This window comes from Sturnus vulgaris, chromosome 20, assembly GCF_052056855.1.
Source record: "Sturnus vulgaris isolate bStuVul1 chromosome 20, bStuVul1.hap1, whole genome shotgun sequence".
Classification (NCBI taxonomy): Eukaryota; Metazoa; Chordata; class Aves; order Passeriformes; family Sturnidae; genus Sturnus; species Sturnus vulgaris.
In genome coordinates, this window is record NC_142262.1 from 8,563,157 (window position 1) to 8,575,097 (window position 11,941).

Genomic DNA, 11,941 nt, shown 5'->3' on the forward strand with positions numbered 1-11,941 from the left:
AGCCATTAATATTTTAATAATTTTAATTAAAAACAATACAAAATACTACAGCGATGCGAAACAAGTTATCAAAGTTGATTTTATCAATAAACGTTTTTAAAAAAAGACAGTACAACAAGGCCTTGCTGAAATTCTACTTGCAATTTTAAAGTAAAAAAAAAAAAAGGCAATTTCTAAACATTTTCCAGAAGTATTTTTGCCTCCCAGCCATCTATGACACTGTCAGAACTAGCACTCTTTATTTATTATGTGAGCCAGCTGAAGTTTTGGTATCTGTGTAACTCCATAAATACAGCCTGATAGTCAGATCTCAACTACAAATATTTGGATTTTCTTTGAGACTTGCACAATTGATGCCAGGTATGGAATGTTTCACTGTGAAGTGCAGGAATATGAGGTTACACCTTACACAAAGCAGTGCTCTCCCTCTGCACAGATGCACTCTGGCTTTTGCTCACTGCAGCAGCCACAGCCCCAGTCCCATCCCACCACAGCCATGCCAGGAACTGCCACTGTGCTGCTCAAGCACGAGCTGGGGCATCTGCTAAGTGGCACTTACCATACAGTTATAGTCAAGGACATGACAAAAGGGCTTGGTTTTGGGGGTCAGGATGTTAGAGCTAACCTAAGGTCTGCTGTGCAGGTTTTTAAATCATTTTTAAGTCATGCAAACTACAGCTGTCCAGGCACAAGTCTCTAGCTGGCCTGAGATGCAAAAGTTAATGTAATAGTCTCCTAGGAGTACCTAATTTCCTAAGCAAAACTAGTCTTTCACATCATTCCTTTGAGTCCAAGTCACTTTATCCCAGGCACATGTTTACTCTGTTTACTACTTTGACTTTGCTGGGCCCAAGAGAAGTGAGGAAAACCATCCAGGAAAGGCTTCAGCACAATGGTGAGAAGTGGCAGAAAAGGAGGAGGAGAGAGGACTCAACAAAGAGGGAAGAGTGGACCCTGGCCTGAGCTGCACCTGCTTCCCACAGTTCTTCAGCTGATCCCACTGCTGAGGAGTGCACAGACATTGCCATTACCAAATCCATGTGAACAGCAATTGCAAGTTAATTGTACATGTACACAGTTACTGCATTGCATCTGGCCCGGGCTTGCAATTGAGGGCAAGAAGCTCCACATGTGGATCAAGAGAAACACAAGAGAAAACCCCAGCAGCCTGTGCTAACATCAGTGCAGTGTCCCATTGCCAAGCTCAGAGGCTCACAGAGATCAGTGCCACAGGAAGCTCCTGGGTGGATGAGCCAGCAGTGCCTGACACATCCCCACAGGCAGCACCCACAGCCTGGCACAATGTCCTCAGAGCCCCATCCTGTTAGCTCAGACTACAGAACACAGCTTCCCACTGAAACTGTACTTGTTGGTACAGTGACAACTGCCAAATGCAAAATAGAAATGGCACGAGAGAGGATGGCACCAGCTGCTCCGAGGGAAAGGCTGAGGAGTCAAAATATTCCTCTTAGACACAGTGCATGGCAGCAGCCATCCCTCTCCCACCTAACACAGCAGGATAAGGAATGAGGAGGATACTGGGAAACACCTCCTAAGAGGTGGTCACTGACATCAACCCAACATGCAATTTACTGCACAGGATGCATTTCAAGTTACACTGTATCTTACTATAGGTCATTCCCCTTTCCATAGATTGTGAATTTTCCTTGCATTATTTAGTCTTTGTATAAGATATTGCATAGTCTGCAAGTATAGACATGACTAACACCATGAATGCACAGCAAACTGGATGCACTACAGCTCAGCAGAAGCAGAACACAGGATGCAGAGCAGGGTCAGACCAACAGACGTACCTCTCAAAAGCTGATTTTTAACTGGAGAACTACAGCATGGTTTACAGAATGTCAGCTCTCATGGGAATACAAATGAAAGCCAGTAGAGCTAAGACTGAAGGCAGGCAGTTTTGTCTGTTTTATCCATGGTCCACTCCATGGGCTCAGAGTAAGTGCAATGCACACCATGAATGCCCTCTGAATATCCTTGATACAAAGCAGCAGCTACCACAGGCTGAGCCCTTGTGCTTACATTGTACCATTACACACTCTAGGACAGTACTGAAAGTCCTTAGAACACTCATCATTCTCATTTTACACTGTGGGAAAAAAAAAAAAAAAAAAAAAAAAGTTCTCCAAATTCCCAATCTCATTCTCCTCTCTCTACAATGAGCATCACCTAGGGGATACATTACAGTGGATTTAAATGAGGAACTCTACAAAGTGTTACACCCTGCAATATTTTTTAAACAGGTTTGATGATTATGCTTAGCTTACAGCTGTGCTTCAGAATAAAGGCAAATTTAGCTAATTGCCTGCAACCTGATTTTCCCACGTTCATACACAGCAGCTTCCCAGTTCCAGTGGGGTGGGGTAGGCACTGAAAGCCCCATGATCACCCCAACAACTCAGAGGACTTTCAGTAATGTGTACGGGCAGGGGTCTGTACTGATACCTGACTTGATTACAAGTTTTTTATCTCATTTAAAGAAAACAAACCAAGCTCTGTGCTGCAGGCAAACTACATCAACAGCCATGTCCCTGCAGTGTGAGTACCTTCCACTGACTGCAACAGCCTCTGCCTCCCAGCTCACATCCTAGCTCTGAATGGCAGGAAGGGAAATCTGTTCTTAGATGAGCAGGTGCTCAGCTTCAGACCAAACTGGAACACAAACAGCATGGAGCTTCTACCTAAACCTTTCCAAAGCCTTCTCTCTGTAGAGGTAGAGTGATTGGGAGCAAGAACACAGGCTCTTTTAAATCCTGAAGAAACTGCTGCCAGGAGACATTTGCTGCTGGCCAACCATGAAAACAGACAACACAGTTACCTCGTACCCTGTTCAGATCTCCTAGATGTAACTGTGTAAATATTTTCTAAGTCAGGTCTAAAGACCATAAGATTCCTAAATAAAACCTACTGAACTTCAGTATAAGCAGCTGAAGCATGCTGAAGGAACTTGCAGCTTTTTACAATTTTTTCTTGTACTGACATGTTAATATAAGCATGATGGAGTTCTAGTTCTAGACAGAATATGTTGATTAACAGAGGTAGCTTTTACTTCAGAAATACCTTGAAAAATTTTGTATTTTAACTATTTGTGAAACCATTGGTCAGAACAGAGGACACCACACACCTGGAGTAAAACACAGGTACAAGTTAAACATTTAATCTATGCCAGCTACCTTAGAAAAGTTATTATTTAGCACTTCGCTATCATTTCAAGTGATGAAATACTCAACAACTCTAGATACCACCTTGTTTGACATCAGTCTTTTCCCTTCCTGAAGTTACATATGTCCCTGCTTCCTTTCTAAATACACAGTTTAAACAGTAAACATTGAAGTCTACAAAAAGATTGTTCTGTCCTGCCCAGAAGTTAAGCAGAACAAGATTAAGGTAGAACATCCCAAAGACATTTCAATGTGATCATTTTTCCTCTGCTATTTATGGCTCCTTGGTGAGTCTGAGATAAGTTAAGACACCATTACAGGTTGATTAACCTGATGTTTAGAATTTCAAGAGAGGCACTCAGACTTTAATTTCCACAGATAGCCAATGGCAAGTCAGTAGTAGAGAACATAAAAGTGCCACTACTCTGCATCTCCTAATTGCATATATTAAAAAGGAAACCTCCAAGTATTGTGTTATGAGTTACAAATTCAACCTTCCTACATTGCATATACTGTACCTGCAGCAAATGTTTGCAGTAAGCAGAAGTTCACATCTGTATCTTCACTTCATTAATGGAAAAGCAATTATTTCAAACCAATTCATTAATAAATAACTATTCCTAGACAAGTTTGATGAGCTGACAAAGTTCAAAAGCCAGCAGTGTCCACATGCAGGGTCTTGAAGCAGTTTAGCACTAAACAATGTGCCCTAAGACAGATTCCACCCATTGTAAATGCACATGTTGAGGAATGCCCAGGTCAGGGTTGTGAGGGATTTCTTTTTCTGAAGAACAATCAGAATATTTTCCAGATGTGTGAAAACCTCTGCTTGCTTCAGTTCACAATCTATCAGTATTTAACCTGTGGTTCATCTGCATCACTTGCCTCTGTTTCGCTGCTCTGGGAGAAATCTTGTGGGGTCTCTACTCTGTCCAGTTCCAGAAAACTCGTAATGAGTTTGGCAACTGCTTCCACATCACTGTGGAAAAGAAGAAACAAGGAAGAGTTAGTGGAACTGTGGTGCTGACAAGACAAGAGCAGGCCTGCTAATTCCTGAGAATAACTCCCTAGAGGGAAAGTCATATGGGCAGTGAGGGTATAGCTGACAGCATGCCACACCAAGCCATTCCCTCCTCATCAGCCCTCTCCCCAGTCTCTGCTTAAGATAAATTTTCTGTTAACTAGTACACCAAATGTTTGCAAAGTAGAATTAATCCCCTCTGCCATTCCATAACTCAGGAAGGCAACTCCAGCAGACATGCAGCACTAAAGGGATCCTAGATACCTAAACATGATCCTGAGAGATGGTGTTACCCAAAGGTCTGAAAATGAAAACACGATGGGGTCTAAAAGTTTAAACACAAGCTCATACCAGCAAGTCTGAAAACAGCTCGGTTATAATAGCTGGCAATTACTGATCCCCACGATTGGCATTTCCCACCTAACACACTGTAATTTTACCAAGTGCACACTGCACCTTCTGCAGCCCAGCACGGCGCTCTGGGTGAGCGGGTGTGAGAATCCAGTGACGAAGCGCAGCACAACCAGGTAACCCTTCCCGAAATAGCGCACGCTCTCCTCCTCCACGTTCACATCGCGGATCTCGCTCAGCACGGCCACCACTGCGGACACGGGCGACACAAGGCAGCTGTGAGCACTCACTCCCTCACTGTGACTGCACACCCTCGGCACTGCCACTGCTCACGGGTGACAGGGACCCTGCTCTTGGCACCACTGCTGTGATCTCGCACAACCAGGGCAGTCCTGCATGAGCTGCTCAGGCAAAAGACACATGCACAGGGTGTGACTGCAGCACATTGCAGCTGGGACAGGCCCTAAGGAAAAAGATACAGCCAGGCACTAAACCCATTATTACGTGTGTTTCCCACTTGCTTTAATGGCAGTTTGAACTATTTTTCTGTACTGAGCAGGCAACAGGTGTTCACTTTACTGAGACTGAACAAATACTGAAATATTTAACTGCTCAGAGCATCAGCTGATCTCTGCATGAATGGTACCTAAACTAGACATTATCAAAGAGGAAGAGATCTCCTCAGCTCTCCATTGTAAACACATATCCCAAAGGAAAGTTCAGAATCATTAACATCTTTTATCTTCCATCTCAAAAATGAACTCTTTAAAACTAATTCAGCTTAAGGTCATTCCAAATTTGGCTACCCTTCTGAGCTTACTGAGAGCTAGTTCTATTTACATCAGGAAGTAAAACAAAAACTCTGCCATGGAAGAAGATCCTACTTTTGTAACAGAATAAAAGATCCTAGTTTGCAATAGAGCTACCAACTCATCATGACTCAATCAACTCACAGACTATATTGCAACTTTTGTTACTCCAACAGGGAGCTCAAAGGACATCAGATCCTGCATTAAACTGAGCCTCCTGAACAGGCTGCTTTAAATGCATATTCTATATGTGCAGAATGTAACATACCTGCTTGCATATGGTATCTAAACCTTTGCCTGTTCCCCAAAGCAGATGAGATTACAGGAATCTCAACTTCTGTATCCAAAACTGAAGTTTTTCCACCGGTCCCAGCTGCCAAGCAGGCTAGCCAAGGGCAAGGTAAACACATTAACATCCCAAAGGAATGGCTAAGATTATTATGGAAAGCAATGTGTAGGCCTACTTACCTTGGATTAAAATAATTAACAAGATGCATTCAGCACATTGAGAAAAAGCATTTGGGCCCAGAGAGGCAGATTGTTACATCTGCTGCTTGGGAACAAAGCAGATCTGGAAGCAGATGTGACTTAATTTGAGTACAGAGCTCCAGAGAAGCTATAAAATGGGCACATATCCATCTCTTCTGCTGCTCACCACATTTTCTACCACAGATGCTGCTTTCTCACCTTGTTCATTCCCTCCTTTTGACAAGGTCAGTATTTTTTTGTAGAGATTGAATGTTTTTAGGCAGATTGTTCCCTTGTTCTTATCAAATACAGCTTCCTGTAAAATTGAAAAATAAAAATTAAGATTTTCTTGAAAACACCATCACTAGCTATGCTTCAAAGTAAAATAAACATAGTTCTATGGGAAAATAATTTTGGTAACAGAAAAATGCACAGCTCATTTAGAGACATTCCTCTATTTCTAGATGATGAAAATCACAATCTTGCTCTTGGTTTTAAGAGAAACTTTACCACATCTCTTGTATGACTTCTAGGAGGGAGTTAAAAGTGGGTTCATTGTCCCTCTTGCCACATTCCTCACATAATAAAAACTCTGCCTGGAATCAAACTTGAACACTAACTTGTAACTCCTATAATTTTCATTTCTGGTGAAGTTGACAGTCCAGTGCTGTGCTCTATGGGCCAGGCTTACACAGACCTTAAATATCCTTGACAGTCAATGAAAAAAGAGGATCTCCTTCTCTTTAAGGGAGTTGCTCATTCTAACACAATTCAGATCAGCAGGGTGACAAGGTGACTTACTGCTCTCAAACCAACATCCACACAATTCTAAACCAGCTTGTCCCAGAGGAAAAAGGCTGAGCAGCCTGGAAGGTCAGAGCTCCCTTATTTAGTGGTTGCTCTGTCATTAGCTTGAAGGCTAAGTTCATGTTGAACAGCTGAATGTCCTGGTCATCCTCCCTCTTTTATATAAGAGACAACATTTTGGGCCAAGTCTCCCCTTAAAAACACCCATATGTTTAGCTTCACATTTTCATGCTTGTGTAGTCAAAGAATTATTGTCCTAATTCCAGTCCCAGTATAGAAACCCAGAGGGTTTCCTCAAAACCAAAACCATAACTTTTCTGTTTGGACTGAGCAAGTGCGTGGGGCTGCTGGAATCAGCATCTGCCAACTGCTTCCTACTCACAAACCCTAATTTCCTGAGTTCAGCATCTTACCTCCCACTGCTCCAGATTCTGGGCTGCCACAAAGAAACACCCAGCCATGTAGAAGAGCTTCCATGCCAAGCTGTCTGAACAATGCAAAAAATGCACAAATTTAGCTTTTTTCCCCCCCCTTCTTTGGTATTCAAACAATCCTAAAAGGAACATGCTCCATTTAAAAGTAAAAAAAGCAGAAAAGGTTTCTCTGATGGAACATTTCTGCCTCTAGTTGCACTAGAAGCTATTTTACAACTCTTTCCCAGGATGAAAATACAGAAAGTTTTCACACTTTTCAGAGACTTCATTGACACTGGGCTTCAATGCAGAATTATAAGCATATGTATTATTGGCAAGGTTGTAACATCACATCTTTCTCTTCTCTACAAGCAAAGGCATCTTAAATGGCATCCACAAGACTGCCAACCTGCTGTCAAACACCAAATATTTGTGTTGCAGAGGACAAGGATAAGGACAATGAAAATTCAATAAAGCAAACATGTTTCTGCATAAAAAGAAGCAGCTGGTCCTCTTGACAAACAAACATTTGCATTTCATGTACTGGAAATGTTTACATGTCACAGCCTGAACAATTTGCTCACTCAGGTTTTTAACTGAAGGCACAGTAGAACTATGCTGAGGTTTCAGAAAACTTTGTTGCAATGTCTTGAGCAAACAAGGCTGATTTAGATGATGGCTCAAGCAGCTTTCATTGCATTTTGCACTTTAAATAAAAATACGTGGGTTATATTGGCAGCACATTCCTACACACTATTAAGATTTAACATTTGATATTAACAGGATGCAGCACAAGAATCCCAGGGCAGCTTCCAGGATAAATCCCACGGATGGAAAGACAGCTGGCATTTGGTGCAGTGTGCTGTACTGCAGGGGGGGGGAGCAGCAGGAGCTGTCTGATCTCTAAAGGTGCTTGGATGAGTAATCTCTGCTAGTGATGATGTGACAGTTTCCAGAGAAACAGAGAACTTCCGTCAAAGGCAAAGTAATCATTTCATTATGATGTCAAATAATCATTACATGTCTTCCCAGGAGAGCTGAGAGGACCAGCTCATCACATTTATAAAACACTGAAAGTACAAAATGCCACAGAGTATCAGTATCATTATTAAAAATACTTGCAAATGGAAAAGGAAGCTGAGTAAGAAATAGAGTATTAAAGCACAGTAAGCCATAGAGGCAACAGTTATTACTGGTTTTAATATTCACATCACCAAGTGGGAAAGGAAACTCCACTGCCTTTGAAGGGCCAGACAGAATCTGCAGATGGATCATCAGCATGAAAACCACATCAACAGGAAAGAAACAATTCTCCCAAAAAATGAGAGAGGCCATTACCTGCACTATAATAAGCAGCAGCCAAACCAATGGAGGCTATTCCTAGGGGGAAAGAGGAAAGAATTAGGACAAATAAGCAGCTCAAAAAACATCTAAAATTCCCTAACGAAAAACATCACTTTTCAAAAAAAGGACATGATTGCAACATACATCATTATATGAAAGTCAAGTTATTTTTTTCTCTCAGTATTAAAAAAAACCTACTCTGAAAAGACATTAAAAGCACAGGGGCTGGGGTCAGGAATAAAAATTTTATGACACAACTGGGAACAGAACCTCAGAGGGACCCAATCCAACCATGACACCATATTTTCTCTCAGTACAGTACAATTTGGAGTGCTCACAGAAACCTTGCACTGGTTATTTTCCCCTTTAAGGGCTCTGTGGAGCGAAAAGAAAGATTTTGCACTAAAGTTGTGTCAGAAACTGCCAGCTCCTTTCTCTCAGGGAGGAGGAAGCAGCTGAAGAGTGCCCCCATGCCCCAGAGGCTGCTGCAACTGCAAAGATGATCTCAACATCTCTGAAAGCAATGACAACGTGGTGTTACTGCCGTGGGATCTGCTCAGCTAGAAAGCAGGATATGGCAGATTTTCCCCAGCAGCTCTCTCAGTACAACCCTAACAAGTTTACTTTTCCTGCATATTCAGTAGTGTTTATAAGGATGCCTTCAGAACATGCTGTATGATTTCCCATTTCATACAGTGTCCTTAGGAGCTCACCACCAAGCACACGAACAGTCCAACCCCAGCATGGCCACACTGCAGTTTTCCACTCCTGAAAATCGAGATGTTTTTCAACTTCACTATACAGCCCCTTCAGAAGCTTCACATTTCTATTGCTGCATGGCACATAATCAAACTTTCTGCTCTTGATCTTTCAGGATTTCCTTAGAATTCCATCTATGAGCTTCTGAGGTTCTCCAGATGAGACTGAAAGTCTCACAGTGAAACTGCCACGCTGAGGCTTCAGACTCATTTAGTGGCTTTGAGAAAGGAAGAGTTCAAAGTACAATCACTCCTCTTCTGGAAAGGAAAACGCCTGGAAGGCAGGCATTTCACTAGGGGCTCTTTCAGGAGTTTATTCAATGACCCTCTTTCCCTTAAAGCAAGCTCTGAAATAAGCTGAGGAATGCTGTGGTCTTACCAACACAGAGAGACCAGGATCGGATGCCAGGTGACCTCTTTAGATGAAGATGGGAATTCGTGCGTTTTTCAACCAACATATACATCTTCAAAAGAAACTCTCAACAGCCCAGTTTGACTCATGAAACCTCACTGGACCAAAAAAAAAAAAAATTAAACCATTGACAATTCCACTAGTTCCCCTTCCTAGCATTTTTCAGGACTTAGCAAGTCTTAGTCTAGACTATAAAAGATACTCCAGGATAAAAACACAGTCTTTTTGGACAGGAAGAGCAATATGTACACTGAAAACAACCACAAAGTAAAACTGTCATGTGAAAAGTTGCATAACAACAACAGGAATCTGAACTCTTGGAAGAAAGTTCTCATTTTAAGGGTAAAAGTCTCTTTCTATTATAATCAGATTCCAGAAGAAAAATGTGAGAAACAAGAACCTGGAACAATGTTGTTGCTAATTCATGCAGCCTTTCAAACAGATAAAACAGCAAGGGGAATGGAAATGTCTTTGCCAGCATTTTTCCTGTGAGCTCAAAGGGTTGTGTGAAGGGCTGGTCTGGGAGCTGGGGCAGGACAGTGCAGCCTTCTGCACCTCTGACATGGGGTCTCATCCCTGCTGACACAGCTGGAAGGGCTACAGCCAAGCACTGCCACCATCCCATAATGCCACAGATGGCATTCCCATCTTCCAAGCCACCTCAATAACACAACCAGGAGCTCCCAACCACAAGTGTGTTTGTCTGTCCTCAACCAGACCATGCCTTCAGCCTAGGCAGAAACAGTAGAGACTAAAAAGACAGGTACTAATTAAAACCAGTAAGAGCTGAATAATCCCATGCAGCATTTTCATGCCATTTTTGCTTCTTTACAGCATAGAATCAGCATCATTTAGGGTGAGAAAGACCTCTAAGATCATGAAGCCCAACCACTAATGCAGCACTGCCCAGTCCACCACTAAACCCTGTCCTTAAGCACCTCACCTACATGTTTTTTGAACACTCCCAGAGACGGTGACTCCACCACGTTCCTGGGCAGCCTGTCCCACAGAACCAGTTCAAGAAGGCTGGCATTAAGCTGCCCGTGATAACAGGTTTCCAGAAAATGCCAACATTCATCAGGTTTCGAATAACCATGAAAAACACGGAAAGAGCAAGTCTGAGCACATCCAAGTTCTTACAAAAGGCAAATATGTGATTTTCAGTCCTTTAGTTATCCAGTTGTTCTTGCATACAAGAAGACACTCCTGCAATTCTGGTAGTTTGCATACAAAGCTCTAGGGGAAGCAGATTTAGCCAGGTCTTTTCAGTTAAACAAAAAGCACCCACGACTTTGATTTTAATCTCTTAGCAACACATCTGAGAGCATCTGAAACCGAAAGAGCCAAAAGCACTTCTGTATAAGACACGCTCCATCTCCTCCGGATGTCAAGCATCAAATTTTAATTTTCAAATGACTCCTGTGAGTTGCTCTCAAATATACCGGAAAATACTTCTGCATGTATAATGCCTTCTCCTGCCTGTTATTAAATACAAGCTATAAAATACTTGGAAATCACTGCAGAAATCTCACTGTATTTAACAAATATTACACCCTACTTAGACCATAATTCTTACACCTATCAGCCAAGTCTGCATTAATGCAGACTTTGATATCTCCCCCCATAATAATTTAGTGAAGTTTAAGCAGGCAAATGCCAGTTTTGGATTAATGCTGGACACTCAGCATCAGTGCACTGTCTCTCAAAGGCAGTTGTTTGCAAGAGATGGACCTTGGAATAAAAAGCACCAAAGCAGCTTCAAAAGTTACATTTAATAAATAAATCATAAACGCGCCCTAAAGCAAATACAAAACTTTTACTACAACAATGTTACGATTACAAAGAAAGAGGTATTTTTGTGCGGCTCTCTCATTTCAAATTCCAAAACTCAAAACTTTGCTTGAATTTGTCCGGTTTGACACTGAACTGATCTCCAGCATCAAAATAACATTCTCATGCTTCCTCCAAGCTCTCGGTTGAGGGCGAGCCAGCAAAAGCCATTGGAAGGCACGCTTTGAAATCCTCACCACCAACAGCCATCAAGTCAGGACCACACATCAGGTGAATCTTTTCTAGAGCTCATTTTTCTTTACCTCCCAAGCCTGCACCTGCTCCCCCCTCAGGGAGGGGAAGACCCTCCCCAGCCAGGCTCCGGCCCTGCAAAACCCACCCGAGCGGCGCGTTCTGCTCCCCCGCGCCCGAGGCCTCCCTCCACCCTCACGGTCCCCAGCCCCGTGCCCGCCGTACCTGCCCGGGCTCCGGCCGTGTTCTAAAGGATCCGCGGCCGCCTCAGCGCTGGTCCCGCCTCAGGGATGGACGGACGCGCCCGCCGCCATTTTGGGTGAGGGCAGAGATGGGACGTGAACCTCCCTT

At 42.8% G+C, this 11,941-nt stretch overlaps 1 protein-coding gene across 2 annotated transcripts; it reads right to left on the reverse strand.

The window, feature by feature from the left end:
• Nucleotides 1–5: 5 nt before the first annotated feature.
• On the reverse strand, nucleotides 6–11,923 carry CYBC1 (cytochrome b-245 chaperone 1). 2 transcript variants are annotated; one of them, XM_014885051.2, is made up of 7 exons: nucleotides 11,816–11,923; nucleotides 9,536–9,666; nucleotides 8,393–8,434; nucleotides 7,055–7,128; nucleotides 6,054–6,150; nucleotides 4,663–4,807; nucleotides 6–4,164 (listed from the first exon to the last, which is right to left on the reverse strand). In XM_014885051.2, exons 2-7 carry the CDS (start codon nucleotides 9,618–9,620, stop codon nucleotides 4,035–4,037), a joined length of 573 nt encoding a protein of 190 aa, XP_014740537.1. In that variant the 5' UTR covers nucleotides 9,621–9,666; nucleotides 11,816–11,923; the 3' UTR covers nucleotides 6–4,034. The 2 variants fall into 2 exon arrangements, with proteins under 2 accessions (XP_014740537.1, XP_014740538.1); XM_014885052.2 differs by having other exon boundaries at nucleotides 4,071–4,164; nucleotides 4,647–4,807; nucleotides 11,816–11,921.
• Between the last annotated feature and the right edge of the window lie 18 nt (nucleotides 11,924–11,941).

Coding starts and splice junctions, on each gene's coding strand:
- CYBC1 (XM_014885051.2), bottom strand. CDS start 9,620: ATGTATATGTTGGTTGAAAAACGCACGAATTCCCATCTTCATCTAAAG. Junction 8,435..9,535: donor ATCCTGGTCTCTCTGTGTTG/GTAAGACCACAG, acceptor CTTTCCCCCTAG/GAATAGCCTCCATTGGTTTG. Junction 7,129..8,392: donor TGCTGCTTATTATAGTGCAG/GTAATGGCCTCT, acceptor TGCATTGTTCAG/ACAGCTTGGCATGGAAGCTC.